The 21011-nt window shown below is 51.8% G+C and overlaps 1 protein-coding gene across 8 annotated transcripts in view; it reads left to right on the top strand.

Moving 5' to 3' along the window:
- The first annotated feature begins 280 nt into the window (after positions 1 to 280).
- The window catches only part of TP53INP2 (tumor protein p53 inducible nuclear protein 2), a 34705-nt gene continuing 13974 nt past the window's right edge, over positions 281 to 21011 (top strand). For 3 of the 8 annotated variants that reach the window (XR_011135263.1, XM_068912186.1, XM_068912182.1), the window contains exons 1-2: positions 284 to 566; positions 16736 to 17100. Coding sequence is in view for 6 of the 8 variants with exons in the window: in XM_068912186.1 (XP_068768287.1) it covers positions 16977 to 17100 (124 nt within the window). In the remaining 2 variants the exon portion in view is untranslated. Of the gene's footprint in view, positions 567 to 2174; positions 2302 to 16735; positions 17101 to 21011 lie in introns of all 8 variants that reach the window. The other 5 variants (XM_068912189.1, XM_068912185.1, XM_068912184.1 and 2 more) reach the window with 4 other exon arrangements.

Here is a 21011-nt window from a genome sequence, read left to right as displayed (position 1 = left end):
CCCCATGGGGCAGGGCCTGGGCACAGGGACGTGGAGAAGGAGGACAAAGAAAAACCATGGACCGCCCTCGGCCCAGTGCCCAGCAGGCCCCGCGCGACCGCGGCAGCTGGCGGTCACGGCGCCGTCGCGGGTGCCGGGGCAGCCCGGGCCGCACCCCCCCGCCGCGGGCCTCGCGCTCACGTGGGGCGGGGCCGGCTCCGCCCCGCCCCGCCCGGCGCCGCTCCCCATTGGCTGCTCCGCGGCGGCTGCTCCTCCGGCGGCGGGCGGGCTCCTTTGTGACGTCACAATCAGCTGTTTGAACGTTCTAATTTCTGCTCCGGGATCAGCTGGGTGAGGAGCGGCACCAGAGGGTACGGCGGTGGCGGCCCGGGCGCGCCCGTCGCTCGGCCCTTCTTGCCGTTGCTTCGGGGGGTGTTTTTGGTTCATGTTTTTTTTTTCTTGTTGTTTTCAATTAAAACTACCTCAACAGACTCTTATCTGAAGCTGGTGCTTTACTATGTTTAAAATCTCGTAGGCTTTCTCGTGGTGTTCTTGTTTACAAAGCAGCCGATGACATTAAAGGCGAGGTAAGTGTCGCTCTCCGCTGAGCCGCGGCCGTGCGGGGGGCCGCGGGCGGGCGCTTCGGCTTTCTGCGGTTTTGTTCGTTGCTCGGTTGGCGCTTTAGGGTGTGCGGAGATGGGGCCAACTCTCCGCCCGGTGCGCGGGGCCGCCCCCGGCCGGCCCTCTCCGCGTCCCTCGCGCAGGCCGGCGGGGGGCTGCTGGCGGGGCACGGCAGGAGGAAGCCCGGGGGGCTGCTGGACGATAGGGAAGGGCGGCTGGGCTTTTGGTGTTTGCAAACTGAGTTCCCAGCTCGGGTGACCGGAGGGAAAGGAGCATTGCACGTGTGGGGAGAGGCTCCGGCTGACCTCGGGGGCCCCCTCCCGCTCAGTTCGCCGGCAGCGGCGGGGGGAATGAGTTCTGTCAAGGCAGGGTTGAGGGCAAATCGCTTAGTTAACCCCTAAGACCCTTGATTACAAAGGGCGGCGGTTTTGCTTGGCTTTAAACAAAAGGCTCACTTGGTGGCCAGAAATAAGGTACGGTGGTCGTGTCCCTTCCTGCCTCGGCAGCGAGCAGGGACCTTTTGTCCGCTTTCTCCGAGGGCGACGCGGCGGTGTCCAGGCGAGGGGTGAGCGGGGACCGGGGACGCTGGAGGCGAACGAGAAGCGCCTGTCGGACGTAGCCGCTGGGGAGGGCAGGGAGGCGCAGGGCTGCCCGGGGGCCGGGCGAGGGAGGGGGGCCGGGGCGCCGCCGGGCAGCGCCAGGGGTGCTCCCCCCCCCCCCCCCCCGCGCCTGTTGTTTGTTTCTTCATCCCCGGATTAAGATTCGAGGTTACTCTCTGCTCCCATTGGCTCAGCGGCGTTGGAAGGCTATAGTGACGCGTGCGTGATTTGCATATGACATTGAGACGTCACAATCTAGCGCACCCCCCTCCCCGGCGCGGCGCTGTCCCGCCGTGACCCCGCGGCGCGGCCCTGCCGGGGCCCGGCCCGTTGCCGCTCGCGGGGTGCCCTGCGGGCGCGGCCGGCTAGCGGGCGCCGCGTGCTCCCTTCCCGGCCGACGGGGAACGGGGCGCAGGGAAGGCCAGGAGAGGCTGGAAAATGTCTGATGGCAAAGGGTGTTTAATATATAACCAGTCAGACTGCCCCGAGATTGGATTGCACCAGTAGTGGCATGCTGCACAAATAGAAAATTATTTTAATAGCTTTCCGGTGTCTGTGCAGCTGTCTCATAGAACCACTTTACCAATGTCTCTTTGCAAATCTAATCTAAAAATTCTGGTGTGCGTTTCTTTTTTTTCCCCCCTCCCCTCAGCAAGTTTCACGCGTACGTGTGTCTTCCACTTGAGCTCAGAGTTGACTGTTTTTATTAGAGATTGTTTTGGTCAAAAATGCTGCTTTTTGAAAATGGAATGTAAATATAGCTATTTCTACCTACATATCTACACTTTGTATTTAACTAAGTGCTTTCCAGCAAATAGTTGAAACTTTTGAATGCCTAGGTCTTTACGTCTTGAGTCAGTAGAAGTACTTATACTTGTTCTTAAATCCTATTAATTTTAATGAGATTTTTAGCATATGCATAAAAGTTCAGTTAAGTTTAAGGAACAACGAACCATGAGTCTATGTATTTCTCAGGCTAGGTGAGGAAGGATGTAGGCCCTGGCAAGCTGAGATGAGTGCTGTGGCCTCCCCAGTGCTACAGAGGATTACTGCAACCACAGCAGCCACGTACCTCTTTGCAGTGCAGCTGTGTTTCGGAATGGTGAGCCCAAGATGTAGTGGATACTATTCTTATTACTTCTCTGAATACACCTGCTCTGGGGTACACCAAAAATGCCAGAAGGCTGACTTTTTTCATGGGTTTTTTTTTGTGCCTTTTGGCTGGGTACCTAAATGGGATGGCCAGAACTAGAAGCCCCTGGGACTAGGTGATGTGAGGTGTATGTTTAAACCTGCTCCTGTCTGTGGGATCTCCTCAACTGAAAAATTGACTGCTGGACTCTATGGAGTGGAACTTTATATGTATGAAACATGTTAAAATGGGCATTATTTCTCACAATTTTTTATTCATACATGCACACACATTTCTTTTATATACAGGCAAGCTACAGTCCTGTTTAAAGAGCCTAACCAAAGGCACAGGTACCTTGGCTTGAAAGTTGTTCTTGGGACCAGAAATATCCCTTGCTGACAATGGACACCAGCAAGGGCTGAGCTGAGCAGGTGCCAAATGCTGTCTGTTCCGAATTTGGCCAAGGTATTGCTGTGATAGGAAAACATCAGGCTTAGTCTCCAAAGTGACAAGAACAGATTTCTTCTGTGCTTTTTTTCTTCCTTCAAATAGAAGGGAGAGATTTCTGCTCTAAAAATTGTCACCATTAGTAATACCTGGGCTTGCATCAGATTAGTGATTAGTGCAGGAATACAAAGGTGTGGGGGGGGAATAGTAGAAGTTTTTCCTTCAAGAATAATCTTAAACTAGTATCACCTGCTCATACCCAGACTGGATAAACCTGAGGCATTAACTCTTATCTAAGAGCTTTTTAGTGCTAGTTGTACAGCATATCCTGCACAGGCATGTCTTGCACTGACACACATGTGGCCTCAAGCAGGCTTAGAATGGACCTTATGGTGAAATTGGGGCTTCTGCATTACAAAAGTCCAACTTTCCAATTAGTATTCAGCCTTCTGTGATTTACATAGGGTGAAACTTCTGGGCTGTTCATCTCAATATCTATACGTGCTCCTAGCAATATTTTACATGGTGCATCCCAGAGAGGAAAAATCTGGACTTCCAAAAAGTCATATGACAACCCCTGGCAAATCTAAAATTCCTGCTTGTTGAAATACTGCTGGCCACCAATGTCTTCCCCCCCCCCCCCCCCCCAACGCTCTGTATAGATGTATGCAAGGGCTTCCAATAGCAGTAGATCAAATTTGCCCTTGGGGCAATGACCTATCCTGCAGCGTGTTAGACAAGGGACTGAATATGTATTGCACTGTAAGTGAATGCCCAGGCATTTACACCAGCTCCAGGAGGAACACTCCCCCTCTCTGCTACCTCAAGCCCCTCTCCTTCAGGTGTGATTTGGCTGAGCCTGTAGGGAATGCTGACAACACTAAACTCCTGGGCAGGGCAGAGGAAGGAGCTCTCTTGTGTTGCTGCCAGCCTCACAGGCCCTTTCTGTAGAGATTACCTTGGCACCTGGGTGCTTTCTGTGCTGTGTGGGAGGTTTGTTTGTCTCTGGAGTTTTACTTGGTTTGGGCAGTGGGTTGGGTCAGTGTGATCAAAGCCAAACGGATTGGCACCTATTCATGCAATAAAAACTTTTCTTCCTCTGATATTTTCTATTACCTGTATTCTCCTCCCATTTTTCTGTACGAGGCAGTAGAAGAGGCTCTGATCCTGAATCAGCCTCTGGTTTGGAGTCTATCTGCACACGGCAGTAGCAGGCTTGGGGTCCAGCTCTGCCCTTCCTGCTGGTGTGGCCAGAGATCACCCAGGGGAAACTCCTCAACTCAGGCTGCTGGGAGGCAAACAGGTAAACGCTGGAGCTGTGATGCAAATGTCTCCAACCAGACTGGCGTTAATCCAACCCTGCAAAGCTCTCCTAAAGGTGTACAAGCCCACAAACAGTTTGGTTCCCTTCCCTTGGCTGGTGAGGGACAGAGGACAGTGCTAGGAAGCTTTACTGGCCCTTTTTGGGGTGGTGAGCAGAGGGCATCCTCTGAGCCGCATATCTGAGTGCTGCTGGGCTGGGACAGGGTCCTGACATGTCCACGCTGTGTCCTGGGTGCAGTGCACAGAGAGCTGCTCCTCCCCCACAAGGTTTGGGGCTACCTGCCACAGTGTTTGCAGGCCCATGTTCGAGCACTGTTGTTGCCTGTTGGCCACTGGCAATTATGCTCATGCATCTCAGACATGTTTTTTAGGATCCTGTGGAGTTAACTCCCTTTGCAAACATCTCATCCTAGCTGATTTGGGGGAGGTGAATGGGATTGATCAAGGAGTTTCCTTCTCTTCATCTTTCAGTGCCAATTTTAGGGTTTTGATTAACACTGCAGGGAGAGAGAGAGAGCAGCCTGTGATGCACATGTCTTAATTTGGTAAAATGAGTTGAAAATAGCCTTTCCAAGTGTGTTGGAGGAATGCACCTGATTTATACCTCCAGAGCCTGCTGTGATGACTGCACAGGGTATTCTTAGCTCTGCTGAGGAAGGACCATTTCTGCTGTTTGTCATCAGTAACCCTCCTGCTGTACAGTATTTATGGAAAGTTTCAGGGAGCCCAATGCCATTTCCAAGCAGAGTTATTGTTGTTACTGCAGCCTGTGACTTGAGATCTGCCATTCCTGATAACTGCAAAGCTGAGACTCCCACTCCAGTGGGATCCTTGCACATCAAAGGGCTTTGTTGTGATTCCTTTTGCCTATTCTTAGCTCCCAGGGTTATTTGCAGTGACAGTGACTCAGAAAAACTAACTATTGTGTACAGGTCTTGGGGGGGGGGGGGAACCTTCAGTGCATTATGGTTACTTTACTCCTACTTTAACTCTTATATTTAATATCCTCCAGCAAGTTTTAAAAATCTATGACAGTTGGACTTTCTGGAAGAGTTCTGATAAACTTAGCTCTTTAAGAAACTCATCTGTCCTCAGGTGAGTGTCATTTATAGGCTATCTCCTTTAGCTGGCCTGGAATGGGGTTGCCATGCCAAGTAAGGGGCGTGGCCTGATTGTAGAAGCTCAATAAGGTTGGCAGTTGAGCCATGGAGGTGACCCAGCCCTGTGGCTGGGAGCCAGGCAGGGTGGAGGGACAGCCATGGCAATGCAGACAGGTTTGGAAATCCCCGCACTTGGGTTGTGGCAGAGGAGCTCGGAAGTGATAGCAGCCTCCCTTGGCTCATGCTGCTGAGGGTAAGGAAGAGTTAAGACAGGCCAGTTCACCTCTCGGGTCAGGACTTCATTCCTCAGCAGAGGCCAGCCTCAGATAGAGGCTGTAGCTGTGCCCTTGCTTGGGAGGAGGGGTGCTTGGAGGCCTTGGGTCTCGGACCTTTTTTCCAGACCCCTTACTTCATGCTAAACAGCTTGGTGGCGCTAGCCACCCCTATGTCAGTGCTGGAGATGATGATGGGGGAAATAAAGCTTTTGTCTATCAGCCCAGTGCAGCACAGTCCCTAGCTCTCAGGCCAGCAGCAGCTGGGGCATCTGGGGACTGAGCTGGCCTAGCCAGAGCCAGCTCTCCCTGTGGGCAGGGTTAAGTGTACCACTCTGATTTCTCTTCTATCTTGGGGCAATTCAGCCCTAACTGTAAGGATTTGGTATGTGTGCAGTATCTGTGGCTGGACTCTGCTGACCTTGCCAAGGCAAGCTGAGTAGCTGAGCAAACCTGGGTGGTCTGTGGTTCCCCTACTGCTGAATGCTTCCCAGATCTTCCCTTGCATGGGGTGCAAAGATCCTGTTGTTCTAGTGCACAGGTTGGGTGGACTCAATGTGGAAGGGAGGTGGTTGAACTCTTTACTGAGTTGTAGTGCTCCCACGGGGTCCTGCTCCCCAGTGAAGTCCAGGTTCCACACAGGACCCCATCTCCTGGGGAGCACCATGTGGGCCTGGTGACAAGGCAGAGCATATAGGCTCACCCAAGCCTGCAGGGTTCTTACTACCCGAGTGCTGCTGAGCCTTGTTTTGCCCTAGAGCTGGCTGTATTTCCTCAGAAGATGTCTTGCAGACGCTGCATGAAGAACCTATCCGAATTCTGACCAGCCCTGGCCACAGGAGGGGCAGAGAAGTCACCTCCCAGCCAAAATTGGTTCTGTAGGCACCTTTTTTTGCCTAATTACAGGGTACTGCTTAGACAGCAGGATAGTCATAACTTAAATCCAGTTCTAGAGACAAATCTGGGTCCCTTCCATGAGGCTGCCTGCCCTAGTTCCCCTGGTGTAAATGAGGCAAACATCTGCTGCAACAAAAGCAGAGGCTTTCTGAAAACCTGACCTAAGAGCTTTATCTGCTGATGTCTCGGTTGCATCTCAGCCAAAGAAGAGCTCATTGAAAGACTGTGCAGGGACTGTGATGCATTGGGGCCATCTTGCTGTCCAGGTGCTTTGCTGGCCAAATAGTCTTTTGCCATGTTAAGGGGTGAGAGAGCCACCCCCACCCTTCAGTGACAGCGATGCTGGATATTTGGTATATTCTGTGGCCTGTGGGAATGGTCTGGAGTTAATTAAGGACGATAATGCACTAATCACACTGTCCAGGAGCTGTTTCCAGTTACTGTGGAAGGGCAATAAAGAGCCTGCTTCTGTCTTTTTAATGTAGCGTTGCTGAGAATTTCAGAGTGAATGGAATAAAGTGAGCATTGGGCTTAAAGATTATTTTGGTGCTTGTTAGTCTGCTAGGGTCTAGGTACTGCTTTCACCCCTCAGGTTTTATTCCAAAGGCTTTCCCAGCTGTGCATACAGAAATATCACTCTCAGCTCCCCAAATGCAGCTGCTTCTCAGATGTAGAGTGGAGCAATGGCCAGCCCTGGCAGAGGTGCAAGGGCACACATGAAGCCTTTGCGCTCCTCCCATGGAGGCCTGTCTGATTGCACTCTGTCCATCTGCCCAGTGCTCGTGCTCTGGCTAGGACAGGCAGCCAAGGCAGAGTCTGGACAAGCAACCTAGGGCAACCCTTTCTCAGGAAACCGCAAAACACTGCGCACAAGAGAACACCCTGTCTTTGAAGGCTTTCCCCAAAAGCTTGCACCCTACAGAGAGCTTCTTGTCAGTCTTTCAAGCTTAACAAGATGAACCAACCCAGCCAAGGTCCTGTTTGGAATCTCAGGGTCCCCAGGCATTTCAAACCTGTTCTGCAGTGAACTGAGCTGTCCCTGAGGCATCTTGTGTTACTTTGGGTTACGTTATAAAAACCCAAAAGGCTTTGTGGGATGTTCACTGCCTCCCACTTGAATGCTAATAAGGAAGAAGAGATCAGGCTTTAAAATGATAGTATTGCCCAAAAGGACTTGCTAAGCTATTAGTTGTGGATATGCCTCCATTGCAGTGCTAGCCTGAGAGTTTCTAGGGTGAGAGAGCTCCCTTGCTTTATCTGAGAGGCTGATTCCGCAGGCTTTGCCCTGTGGGTGTAATTTGTCCTTGCCGTGTGTGTGCCAGGGTGCAGTGATCAGAAGCAAGCACGTGGTTTGCCTCCAAAGAAGAGCTGCTGCCTGGCCGCCTGCATAAGATGCTCCTCTTGTCCTGTGGGGAGCCACAAAGGCAGGAGCTGGCACCCCCAAGTTCCCTTTGGAGGCCTCAGGCCATGTTCAGTTATGAGCTTGCTGCAAATTGGCATAAAGAAGCTGTTGAAACCAAGAGGAAACAGCAGAAATGCAGCCCTGAGGTGAAGGGGTGCCAGTGGGGAGGCAGAATGTTAGGAAGGGCAACTGTGACACTCGTGTGTTTAAGCTTCTGGCTTTTCCATTGATATGCCATATGATTTTTGGGACTAGTCTCTAAACATCATGGTGCCTTGGGAAATGAAAATTCTTCACTAAGAGGAAGAAAGATTGAGCATCAGCCAATGTCTGAAGTACTTTGCTATTGTCCATTGACAGTGGCTGTTTTTTAAGGAGGCTTTCCATTCTCTATTTTGACTGCCTAGTTTATCATTTGACTTTGAAAACTCACTAGAGAAGGAACTTCTTGTCTGGGGTCCCTCCAAGCAAAATTTGTAGGGTGTAAAGGAGAGACCCAAGGGATAGCACTCTTCTGCTCCATGATGGCCTGTCAGATATGCTTCAAGCCCCAGTGGGATGTCCTGGGAGAAGGCAGCACTAACTGCTGACTTGATTTTGGCAGAGCTATGGCTTGCAGAGGCAGCCAGTAGCCCGGCAACAAGCTTCTAGACTGGCTTTCTGAAATAAAAGGGAACATCTTTCTGACTCGGACCTTGGCCTTCAGTAGCTACTTGGGTGTTGTGCTTGCAGCTGGACTGGGACTACCAGCTTCCTACTGTGCCTAAGATATGCCGTCTCTTTTGTCTCCATAGACTCCAAGAACTGTTAGCTGGCCAAAGACTGCAGAGGAAGCAGAGCATTGAGCTGTCTTTACTGTACTTTGACACAAACCTGAAAAAAATAACCTATCTAGAATTTTTATGAAGTCCAGGAATGACTTTTTGGTGTCCTTCAAGGCACCTTTGATGCTGGTTTGGGCTCTGGTATCCTTAGATCTTCCAAGCCCACTTCAGCCCTGTTGTATCACTCCGAGAAGCTGCACAGTTATGCTGAGGTCATTTTAGGCCCAATACTCTTGCTTGCCTGGAAATGCCACAGGGGGCACAGTCACAGAATGGTTGAGGTTGGAAGGGACCTCTAGAGATCATCTAGTCCAACCTCCCTGCTCAAGCAGGGTCCTCTAGAGCATATTGCCCAGGATCGTGTCCAGATGGATTTTGAATATCTCCAGCGAAGGAGACTCCACTACCTCTCTGGGCAACCTGTTCCAGTGATCAGGCACCCTCACAGTGAAGAAGTTTTTTCTCAGGTTCAGACGGAACTTCCTGTGGTTCAGTTTGTGCCCATTGCCTCTTGTTGCTGGGCACCACGGAGAAGAATCTGGTCCCATCTTCTTAACACACTCCCTTCACGTACTTGTACACAGTGATCAGATCGCCTCTCAGTCTTCTCTTCTCCAGGCTCAACAGGCCCAGCTCCCTCAGCCTTTCTTCAGAGGAGAGATGCTCCAGTCCCCTCATCTTTGGAGCCCTCCGCTGGACTCTCTCCAGTAGTGGTGCCATGTCTCTCTTGTCCTGGGGAGCCCAAAATTGGACACAGCACTCCAGGGGAGGCCTCCCCAGGGCTGAGGAGAGGGGCAGGATCACCTCCCTCGACCTGCTGGCAACACTCTGCCTCATGCACCCCAGGATAGCTTTGGCTGCAAGAGCCCATTGCTGGCTCATGCTTAACTTGTTGTCCACCAGCACTCCCAGGTCCCTCTCTGCAGAGCTGCTTGCCAGCAGGTCAACCCCCAGCCTGTACTGGTGCCTGGGGTTCTTGCTCCCCCAGGTGCAGGACCCTGCCCTTGCCTGTGTTGAACTTCAGGAGGTTCCTCTCAGCCCAGCTCTCCAGCCTTTCCAGGTCCCTCTGAATGGCAGCAGAGCCTTCTGGTGTGTCAGCCACTCCCCCCAGTTTAGTATCATCAGCAAACTTGCTGAGGGTGCACTCTGTGCCTTCATCCAGGTCATCAGTGAATATGCTGAACAAGACTGGACCCAGGACAGACCCCTGGGGGACACTGCTAGCTACAGGCCTCCAACTGGACTCTGTGCCACTGACCACAACCCTCTGAGCTCTGTCATCCAGCCAGTTCTCAATCCAGCCATCCAGCAGTTCTGCTCTAGGTAACTCTGCTTGAGTAAGGGACCGGATGATCTCCAGAGGTCCCTGCCAACCTCAACTATTGTGTGATTCTGTGAGGCTGGCTGTGTGCCTTCTCGCCCAGCCAAGAGGTCTCACAGCTGGGTCCCATCTCTGCTGGACCTGGGCTTTGTGTGAGTTCCCCCTCCCATGGAAGTACCCCCAGGCCAGGCTGAGCTTTGGGGGGACAGCTTTGTCCCTGCCTCTAAGCAAAGCTGTGCCTCTCCTGATGCTGCAGCATCAAAGAGCCACCATACTCCAGCCATTTCAAGTTATTGAGCAGTGGGAGGAAGATGTTAACTAGATGAGCAGGTTGCAAATCCATTATGGCCCTTAGTGAGAGCAGACTAGGCTTGGAGTAAAACCACCAGGAGTTAGGGTCTGAGCAGGAATTAGGGAGCTCTCATGAGAGATGTCTTGCCCCTTTCCTCCCAGTTGCATTAGCATGGATTGAAAGGGTATTGTAGTATCAGCTGCAGTGTTTTCCTTTTAAGCCAACAGTAAAGCTCTGTTGCTCTCTGATTCCTGAGCCCTGGAGAGATACCTGGGACAGAAAGGCATGTGTCACAGGCGGAGTACAGTGTTGCTGCTTATCCCAGAGGTGTCTAGTTGTAGAACCTCCCTTCCTAGCACAGTTTAGCTCTGAGTGGCCCCTTAGCCCTACTTTATAGATGCCTGAGCCAAAACTTGAGCTGTTGGAAGACCTGGGACTTATGTGGACCCTCAGTAAGGCTTCCTGAAGCCAATTTGCTCCCCAGAGTTGCCCAGTGGGTTCCTGGGGCCTCTCTGTCATCCCTTGCTCTCCTGGTAGCTCTCTAGTGCCTGGAAGCTGTGGAGTTGCCTGCCCCAGGCACAGGCATTTTGTACCCCTCTGCACCCTTCCCATCCCAAGTTACTCAAAGAAGCAGGTCTGGACTTCTCCAGCAGGACTGGTGGGGTCCATTTGCTGCTGCGTAGGCTGATGAAGAGTCCTGTACCCCATCCAAGTCCCAAAAGCCCTGCAACATTCAGCTGATCTTATGGTCAGAGGTCTCTGCTTTCCCAGTGCAAGTAGTGAAGCGCTATTCCCTTTTGCTACTCTTTGTTCCCAAGCCTTGTCAGAGGGTGAAGAGGTGCCTTTATTCATAATACAGATCTCCTATTTTGCAGCCAGGGAGCTGAAAAGTCCCTTTAGCTCGGGGGTTAGGCTCACTTTGTCAATGAGGAAACCCTGAGCCAGGCTTAAGCACAAGCACTCTCATGAAACGAAAAGGTTGCCAAGACCCAGCTCCGCGCTGTGCTGTGGAACAGCAGTAGGCTGAAGTGAACAGTACAGCTTGAGAGGGCCTGGGCTGCAGGGTACCCACACTGCAGTGAAATAAGAGACCTGGCAAGTGCTATGTGTTCAGAGGGTCCCAGTGCTCAGGGCATGTAAGGGCCCTGTCCCAGAGCTGTGGCTCTAGTTTCAGGACTGCAGAATGTCTCTTTGGGATCTCAGCTCTCTGTTTCTAGCTGTAATGGTTGTGAGGAAAACCTCCAAAGGCCTTATGAAAACCTGTAACGACAGCTCTGAGATCCAGCTGCCCAATTCATCTTAATGGGCTCGCTGTCTCTTTTTTTTTTTTTTAATAGAAAAGACATTTAAACACCAAACTGAAGAAATGGGATTCTTGCACTGAAATGAATTTTGAGCCCTGCCAGCAGAGCCTGTGGCCTGGCTCTGTTATTTCTTCCTCTTTCTGTGAAGAGCTATGGGGTTTCCAGGTAGCCGCACCAGAGCGTGGCAGCACTTTGACGCTACTGTGACGCCAGGCTCCTGCCTGTCTCCACAGGCCACCGGCACTGCCAGCGGGACCTGGTCTGGGGGCTGGATCAAAGACCTGCTTCAAGAGCCAGAGCCTCTCTTCCTGCTGAGGAATTCAGACAAGCCTCTGAGCAGCCTTCTCCCAGCCTTCCCCTTCTTCTAGAGGGAACATAGGGAAAATTCCCAGCCTGGCTCCATCATGGGCTCATCTGGGGGTTCCTCAGACCTAGACTTCAGGGAGGACCTATAGGGCTGCTTGCAGGCTCCAAGGCACCTTCCTTCAGAGGCTGACAGAGCCGTAAACCAGGGATTGCCCTCTAAATACGCTAATGGATATGTGCCAAGCAGGGCAATGCACACAGCTGTCCCAGTGAGGTGCTTTGCCTTTCCCTCTGTCTAGCTCTTGATGACATTTAAATGCCCTTTTATGTCTCTCAACCAAATACATTTTCTCCATGCTAATGATACTCTGCACCTTGTGTCTGCCATCTGTCTGTAGCTCTCCAAGAGCTTTAGAGACATCAGTGAAATTGGAGTTCTAACCTCCGCCTGAGCTGTAAGGACTTTATTTCCCCAGCAATGAAACTGTAGCAGTAATGAAGCATAAATAGCTAAGAGACTTGCCCAGGGCTGGCAAGCCAGACCCAGACAACAAGGCTGCGAGAATGCAGTCCTCATCCTGCTTGGTGCTCTGCTGCTGCTGCTGGAAGGGGGTCAGCCCCTGACTGCTGCTGCCTGCTCCCTCCTGCATGCTAATGCCTGTGTGGCCAGGGAACAGGACCATGACCCGTGGCTCTAAGGCTGCCGCTATCTGCTCTGAAGGGTTTCCATGTTCATGGGGCACGCAGAGCATGTGTGGCAAGGGAGCAGCAGCTCAGAGCAGTGTCTGCACTGGAAACTCCTGCCCCATTGTCACTGTGTGTTCCCTGTCCCTAAGCCTGGTGAGACCAGCATGGGGGACCAGCACAGTGAGACTGCCTCTGCCCCTTTGAGCTTGGCTATGTTTCTGCCCTGTAGCGCTGGGTGGTGAGGTTTGGAGACCATTCTGACGTAAGAGCATGGTCTAGTTTTGGGGTGTCATTGTAAAATAGCAGCGTGGGGAGTGGGGCACACATGTGGCAGTGTCATCTGCCTCAAATGGAGGGTGGCAATGAAACATGCAACTGCATTAAAAGAGCACCTCTGCAAATACACACAAAAATAAACGAATGACAGTAATAACTTTTAGAATTGAATCAGCCTGAAGAAGATAACAGCACAGACAAATTTCAAGCAAAATGGCAGCAAAGTCTTTTAATAAGGAACAGAGCACTCCCTCTGTGTTTGGTGTCCCAAACCTCCCCACAGCCATGCAGGGTGGTTCTACTGGTCTGCATTGGAACGGCTCCTTCCTCTGAGGCTGTTGCAATGTGTTCCCCAGTTGCCAAGTTGATACCCAGGATAGCGAGGAGCCCTGCTCGCTGCAAACTGGGATAGGCCTCATCCCAGCACTGGAGGACGGCGGGAGGTGGGCACAGCCTTGTTGACAGCTTTGTTAGCTTTACAATTGAGAACTGTCTTTTATCTACACTGAGCTCTCCTGTGCCTTGCTGTAGGGATAGGAGACACAAGAACCTGTAGTTCCTGCAGTTCCCCAGTACTGGAGAAGGGCTAATGGTCACTGTACAAACTGTTGAGATAAGTTAGGCTGTAACTGTCACTTCCTCCTGCTACTAGGCTGCAGAGCAGAGCCTGGACATGCAGACCAGCTTGAGCAGTGCTGCCAGTGAAGGCTGTGGCTCCTGGTGGATGTCACTCACTTCTTCCCACCCTTCCCTTGTGCTAGTACTGGACACTGAGCTGAAATCTGTCCTCCCCCCACCACCACCACCACCTCCGAAATGAACTGGCCTGGTCTCTGCTGGGACAGTTCCCCACTCTGACTCAGCATGGAGCACTAGTGCCAGCCCAAAGGAAGGTGTGGAAGGCTTGGAGCCCATTCCCAGACAGCTTTTATTACTAAAAAAAAAAAAAATTAAAAACAACCAAACAAAAAAAACCCCACCAAATGAAAAGTGTCCTTTGCAACTTCCCACTCTCCAAATGCAGAGTTTTGGTCTTTAGCTCATCCTTGCTAGTTTTTTTGGAAACCAAGGAGAAGGAAGCCTTGCTGGACCGTCTGTCAGTCTGGCAATCCAAGTGCCTATGTTTTCTCCTTAGTCAGCTGCTGCCCACATGGGGAGGTGTATATTTGTGAAATCACAGAATGGTTGAGGTTAGAAGGGACTTCTGGAGATCATCTAGTTCCAACCCCCTGCTCATGCAGGGTCACCTAGAGCAGGTTGCACATGATTGTGTCCAGATGGCTTTTGAATGTCTCTAAGGATGGAGACTCCACAGCCTCTCTGGGCAGCCTGTTCCAGTGCTCAGTCAGTCTCACAGCAATGAAGTTTTTCCTTACGTTCAGACATAACTTCCTGTGTTTCAGTTTGTGCCCACTGCCTCTTGTCTTGTCACTAGGCACCACTGAGAAGAGTCTGGCCCCATCCCCTTCACACACTCCTTTCAGTTAATTCATAAGAACCCTCTTCATTTGTTTTCTTCTCCAGGCTGAATGGTCCCAGCTCTGTCAGCCTTTCTTCACAGGAGAGATGCTTCAGTCCCTTAACCATCTTCCTGGCCCTTCACTGGACTCATCCCAGTAACTCCATGTCTCTCTTGTACTGGGGAGCCCAGACCCGGGCACAGTACTCCAGATGAGGCCTCACCAGGGCTGAGGAGAGGGGCAGGATCACCTCCCTCGACCTGCTGGCTATGCTCTTCCTAACGCAGCCCAGGATACCACTGGCCTTCTTGGCCACGTGGGCACATTGCTGGCTCATGCTTAACTTGTTGTCCACCAGCACTCCCAGGTCTCTCTCTGCAGAGCTGCTTGCCAGCAGGTCAACCCCCAGCCTGTACTGGTGCCTGGGGTTCTTGCTCCCCCAGGTGCAGGACCCTGCCCTTGCCTGTGTTGAACTTCAGGAGGTTCCTCTCAGCCCAGCTCTCCAGCCTTTCCAGGTCCCTCTGAATGGCAGCAGAGCCTTCTGGTGTATCAGCCCCTCCTCCCAGTTTTCTATCATCAGCAAACTTGCTGAGGGTGCACTCTTTCCCTTCGTCTAGGTCATTAATAAATAACTTGAATGGTATCGGACCCAGTATTGACCCCTGGGGTGCCCCGCTAGTTACTGGCCTCCAACTAGACTTTGTGCCACTGATCGCAAGCCTCTGAGCTCTCCTATTCAGTCAGTTTTCAATCCACTTCACTGTCCACTCATCGAGCCTGTACTTCAGCTTGCCTATTAGGTGGTTATAGGAGACAGCGTCAAAAGCCTTGCTGAAGTCAAGGCAGACAACATCTACTGCTCTGCCCTCATCTACCCAGCCGGTCATTCCATCATAGAAGACTCTCAGGTTGGTTAAGCACGATTTCCCCTTTGTGAATCTGTGCTGACTACTCCTGATCACATTCTTATCCTTCACATGCTTGGAGATGGCATCCAGGATGAGCTGCTCCATCACCTTTTCAGGGATGGAGGTGAGGCTGGCTGGCCTGTAGTTCTCTGGGTTCCCCTTCTTGCCCTTTTTGAAGACTAGGGTGACGTTTACTTTCTTCCAGTCCTCAGGCACCTCTCCTGATTGCCTCCACCTTTCAAAGATGATGGAGAGTGGCCTAGAAATGACATCAGCCAGCTCCCTCAGCACTGATGGTGTATCCTATCAGGGCCCATGGACTTTAGCAGGTCCAGTTTGCATAAGTGATCCCTAACATGATCTTTCTCCGCCAAGGGGAACATTTCCAGGGCCTGGAATTCCTGAAGGCCAACCTGTTCAATGAACTGCCTTGCTATCTTGCTAGGCATGAATTTTATGGACCAGCCCCTCTTGCACCGCAGCAATCACACTGACCCCAGAAAGCTCACACCATGTAAATTCACATCAATCCTCAGATGCAACAGCATCATCACACTCTTTTCCCTATCCTTTCATCAAAGTTTCATACCACAAGCCATGTTCAGTGCCAGTGCAGCTCTAAAGGAACTGACACCAGACAGGTCAAGATTTATATGAAGGGAAACAGATCCAAGTCTGACTTGGGTACTCTGTTTGGCTCTGTTTCCCTTGGTCCCACTGCTGCTTATCAACTTCCCCCAGGAGAAGTTGCTCGCAAGGGAAGGGGACAGCCTGCATAATTTGAGGAGTGATCGATCAACCCCATCACACAGCTGTGAAGCATATCATTTCCAAAGTGCAGAGAACTTCTCTTGGAGGAAAGAGGAAAGGTGGGGATTACAGCCTTTTGGGCAGAGGGAGATGATCTGCCATGACAAAGAAGCCAAGAAAGTCTTTTCTTAGAAAGTTTCCCCAGAAAGTCAGCTGTGACTGATTCTATCCAGGTCCGGGCACACCGGGGTCCTGGCCAGTCCTCTGCCCTTCCTCAACACTAGCTCTTCAAAGGACAGCAGTAGCAAAGATAACGTTTGACAGAGGAGCATGTTTACCAAATGTCAGTGAGTGTCCCTTTTGCTGTTTGCCAGGGCAGGATGAGAAGACCAGTGGCTTTTCCAAGGTCAGTCAGAAAAGCCAGAGCAGGACTGGGACCAAAACCTGCCCTTCTCCATCACATGTGCTCTTCTCACATGCCCCACATGTGTTGCCTGGTACAAGTTCATAGAATGAATTCTGCTCAGCACAGAAATGGTGTTTGTTTTCTTGTCTAACATTGCTGAGGAGCAGCTGAGGCTGAGGAAAGAGGCACTCTCAGGGCACAGTGTGGAACTGGTGCAGGAAAAGGGACCCAGCACCGAGCCTGTCACAACTGTGTTTTCAGACACAACATGTCATGCCCTCTGAAGAGTGCATGGCTGGAGCTACCGATGGCAGAGATCAGTGCTGGAGTCACCTCTCTATTCTCCCCTCCAGCCCCTCTGAGTCCCATGGGGTGCAGGGAGGCCAGCCTTTCCAATGAGTCTGAATGAATTTCTCCTTTTTCTTACAGGCCTTTGCACTGAAGCCAAGTGAAGAACCTCATAATTGCACTATACGTCATTTAACTCAGCTAAGATTTTGTTAGCTGTGAAGCATCTCTTGCCATTGGGAAGGACTCCTCCACCAAGACAGAGACCCTAAGCTCCGTTGTCCTTCCCTGCCCCTGCCTGTGACGCCTGTCTCCACGCTTTGAGGCCAGCACTCAACAGTAGCTTTATTCTTCTTTCTTCTCATCAGACCATTCCCCAGCCATGTTCCAGCGTTTCACCAGCCTCTTCTTCAGTGACAGCAACACACCAGAGGGCCTGGAGGAGCCCAAACCCTTTGTCTCTGAGGAGGAGGAGGAGGATGGATGGCTCATAATTGATCTTACAGGTGAGAAAAGCAAGGGGGATTGGTTTCATACAACCTATGATGTATCTTGCTTCTTCTGGCCAAATCTCTTCAGAGGATGTCAGATCTTGCCAGCAACCTCCAGCTGAGCTTTCACGACGTGTTTAGCTCTGCCCTTCATCCCTCCTTCCCTGCTTCCCCCTCACCTTGGCCTGTACTCGCAGCTCCCAGCATGGGCCAGGCATAGAGATCTCTCTTGTCTTTGCAAAAGACCCCAAGCTGACCCTTCTTCCTTTCTTTGCTCTCCTAGTGGCGATTCCCAACTCTCAGCCAGCTTGGGAGAAAACGAGTAACAGCAGCTGCTTTCTGGGTCATGGGTACTGGCTGTGTGCCTGGTAGCTTTCAGGTGCTGCCACCCAGCTCCCCTGGGGACAGGAGTATCCCTCCTCACTCTGGTTTTATCTCTAGGCAGGCCCAGGGGAAAAGGTGCTCATAAAAAGGCCACTAAACTTCAGACAAACAGGATGTATCCCACTGGCCCAGCTCTTAACAGGACACCCTGGACAGAACAGTGAGGGAGAAGGTCTAATGAGACCCAGCAGGAGGGGACAAGCCTGATTTTGCACCTTTGGAGGCAGTGGCCAAGCTGTGCTTGGCACCAGCAGGGGACCTTCACCCAGCAGCACTGGCTCTTGCCTTTGCAGGAGTCAGGGAAACCCTTTCACTAGCAGTTTTCAAATAGCTGAGAAAAGCATTCCTCTCAGGACATGCCCAATAGCTGGGATAAAATGCCCAATAGCTCTTTTCATGTGACTGTAATCAAAGACAATCTAGCTCCAACCAGGCACAAATTCTTTAGCACTTAGAGGAGCCTGTTTGTGGATTATGGACCAGATCCAAGGATCTGTCCCAAAGCACAGTTTGCAGCTCCCAGAGCTTACTCCTGTCCATTTAACAAGCAAGAACCAGAGATCAGGAAGATCACCCATGATTTTCCGGTGCGTTTCTACCAGCTGGGGGCTTGTTGGATTGGAGGGATGCCAGCCCACATGGGCTGTTTGCCTGTGTGCTGGGTCAGCATGGCATGGCCTTGGCTAAGCAAGGCTATGGTGTGGGCAGTGGGAGCTGCCGGCACACCTCTGGGGAGGAGCCAGCTGCCTGGCTAAAGGCCAACCTCCATCGGCAGCTGCAGGTTGGTGAGGCACCCGGCGCAGTTGACTGCTTCGCTCGGTCATGTGCCCCTGCCCTCCCTGAAGCTGAACTCTCCAGTTGTGTGACTGCAAGGAGGATTTAGGACAGCCTTTTTTGCAATTTGCAAAAGATGCTTGTAGGGACAAATCGTGCCCTGGTAACTATCTCCAGAGCATTTTGATTGCAGCTTGCCCTGCGGTGGTGTCCCCTGGCAGTCCTGCTTGAGGGGCAGCACTTTGCCAGGCTCAGCCCCAGAGGATCTGGGCTCAACCTCTTTCCTAGCCAGCCTAGCAAGGCAGAAGGAAGGCTGGGCATTCACCTTATGGCCTGCCGAAATACAAACAAACCTGGAGTCCATTCACCTGGGGGAAACCCTACTCCCTGGGCCCTGACAGTGAGCCAGGGAGGCTCACACAAGGGAGGGCAGCAGCAGGCAATGCTGCAGTGGGCGGAGGCCCAGAGGGCTGTGTGCAGGACCCACGTTTGTGTAGCTGCAATGCGTTGTGTCAGCTATGGCCTCCTGGCTGTCGTGGCTGAGGCTGTGCCGCTCCAGGGCCACCCTGATCTATAGCAATCCAGCAAGCTCTGCTCCAAATTTGGGTTATGTGGGGCCATCCAGGAGAGCAAATCTAGATTCTGAAAGCTCTTTTGATAGGCTTCATCTTCACAAATCATTCCCAGTGCCCTTGCCAAGAGCTCTCAGACAAAGTTTGTTTGGAGCAATGTAGCCCTATCTAGAGAAAACCTTGCCCTCTGGGGCTACCTGTTCTCGGGAACATCAGAGGCCATCCAAAGCTCCATTTGACACTAGACAGAGAGGTCAAATTCCTTGTGTGGAAAGGGCTTCTTAATCGCCATTAAGAGAGTTTGTGCCTTTGCCTATTGTAAGGTTGATGACTCAACCATATGTAATGATAATTTTATGACCTTTTGCTTGCAAATTAAGCAGTGAACTTACGCAAACAAGACGGTGTGCACTGCAGCCCCAGCCCATGGATTTCTGCTTCTCAGCATCCAACATTGTTTTTTACAGACTCTCATTAGTTGCAGTGCCCCAACCCAGGAGACTGCTAACAGGTTTAGGAGGAGGGTTTAGTCCTCCCTGTTGCAGGGAGGAAGCTGTGCTGTTCTCTGCCAGCCTTCTGAGCAGATTCTCACTGCCTGTCCCACACGTGCTGAGCAGAGCACATCAGCCTCAGGACGTGAGTGGCTCACTAAATTTTTTCCCCATGCACTGTGCTGGACAGGGCAATAGAGCACAGACAAGCCTGGGATGCAGGGCAGGGACAGGGAAGCCCCCATGTCTACCTGAAACACGATGGAGCCCAGATAAAGGCAGAAGGGTGGCTTGAGCAGCAGGTGGCTGTGGAGGATTCCCTGTCCTCTGGGCTCTGGTGACTGTCCCTCTCAGGTGGAGGGCGGTCAAAGCAGTGCCATGAGAGAGACATGGTTGCAAGGATGTCCCTGAAGCAACGTGCATGCAGCTGCTAAGTGTCAAGGCCAGCTAGCCTCTGATCCTGCTGCTGGCAACATCTGCAGCATGTCCAAAGCATGCTAAAAGGAGCCATAAGTTTTTCCAAACACAGAAATGCTTGGCCAGACCCTGAATCCGCTGGGTCAGAGACATGTAGCCGGCTCTGTGGGGATCTTGGGCTGACTTTGGTACTAAAAACTTCAATTTTTCTCAGTGGCTTTTTTTTTAATCAGCTAGCCTGGCCCTTGGTGCAGAGCCAGCTTTCAGCAGTGTGGCTGCATGGGGCCTGGCATCCCCACTACTAATCCCCACCGGCACCACTACTGCATTTTCCTTTAGCATTCCCCCGCCAATGAGTGATCCATTTATTTCAGTCCTCTTTCTGAGCCTGGAGTTATGCAAAGCACTTCAAAAGCTAAGCCTGTTGGCTCCAGCTCCCATCCTTCAAGCCACAATGGCAGGCAAGCATGGCCCAGACGGGCTCATTCCCAGCCTTGAAGCAGCCTAGCAAGCCTCCAGATAAGTTCAACATCAGCCAGATCTTTGACCCACATGTTGCAAAGCGCACCTGAATCAACCAGATCTCTTGGGAGCATTTCAAATGACCCCTCTTGCTCCATCGCTGCCCGACTGGCTCCACTCAGTACCCAGGAACCCCTTGGAAGAGGTGGGCCACAATGAGGTGAAGCTAGTCCAGTTTGTCCAGGACAAAGGGAAGAAGAGTGTAAGTCTCAGGCTGGGAAAATACAGTTTGGCATGGCCAGGCAGGACCAGCATCATTACTCCTGGGGCCAGCAAGAGGCATTTTTCTGTGCTTAGAGATAAGGCTCCCTGCTGCAAGTCACCCAAGAATCTGGGAATCCTGAAACAGTCCTTGTGACATTAAAAAGTGCCTTTGCGAGGGATCTGGCCAGATAGACATGCATGGCTGGGGCAGGGGCTCAGCCAAGCTAGGTCCCCAGCCCTCCTTCTCCCCACATCCACAGACCCATGTGTTGTGGGAGCACTGCTGGAACCTAAGGAACAGGGGAAAACACTCAAACACAGACCCCTATCTGTCTGTCTCCAAGCTAACACATAACTCTCCAGCCTGGCATGTCAACAACTATTAATAGCCTAGTATCCACTGACCTGAAGAAAGATATTCTCCTGTTCTCAAGGCTAATTGTGGCCTGTACTAAGCCCCAGGCTGGGGCATCGTCTGCAGGATGAGCTGGTGACATCCGTGTCATGACAAACGCCTGCCCCTTGCTTCATGCGTCCGTATTTCCTCCTGCATGTTTGGGCA

The sequence above is a fragment of the Struthio camelus genome, chromosome 18 (assembly GCF_040807025.1).
Source record: "Struthio camelus isolate bStrCam1 chromosome 18, bStrCam1.hap1, whole genome shotgun sequence".
In the NCBI taxonomy this organism is placed as follows: domain Eukaryota; kingdom Metazoa; phylum Chordata; class Aves; order Struthioniformes; family Struthionidae; genus Struthio; species Struthio camelus.
The sequence above is the reverse complement of the archived record's forward strand: the minus strand, read 5'-3'. Positions and strand labels throughout refer to the sequence as shown.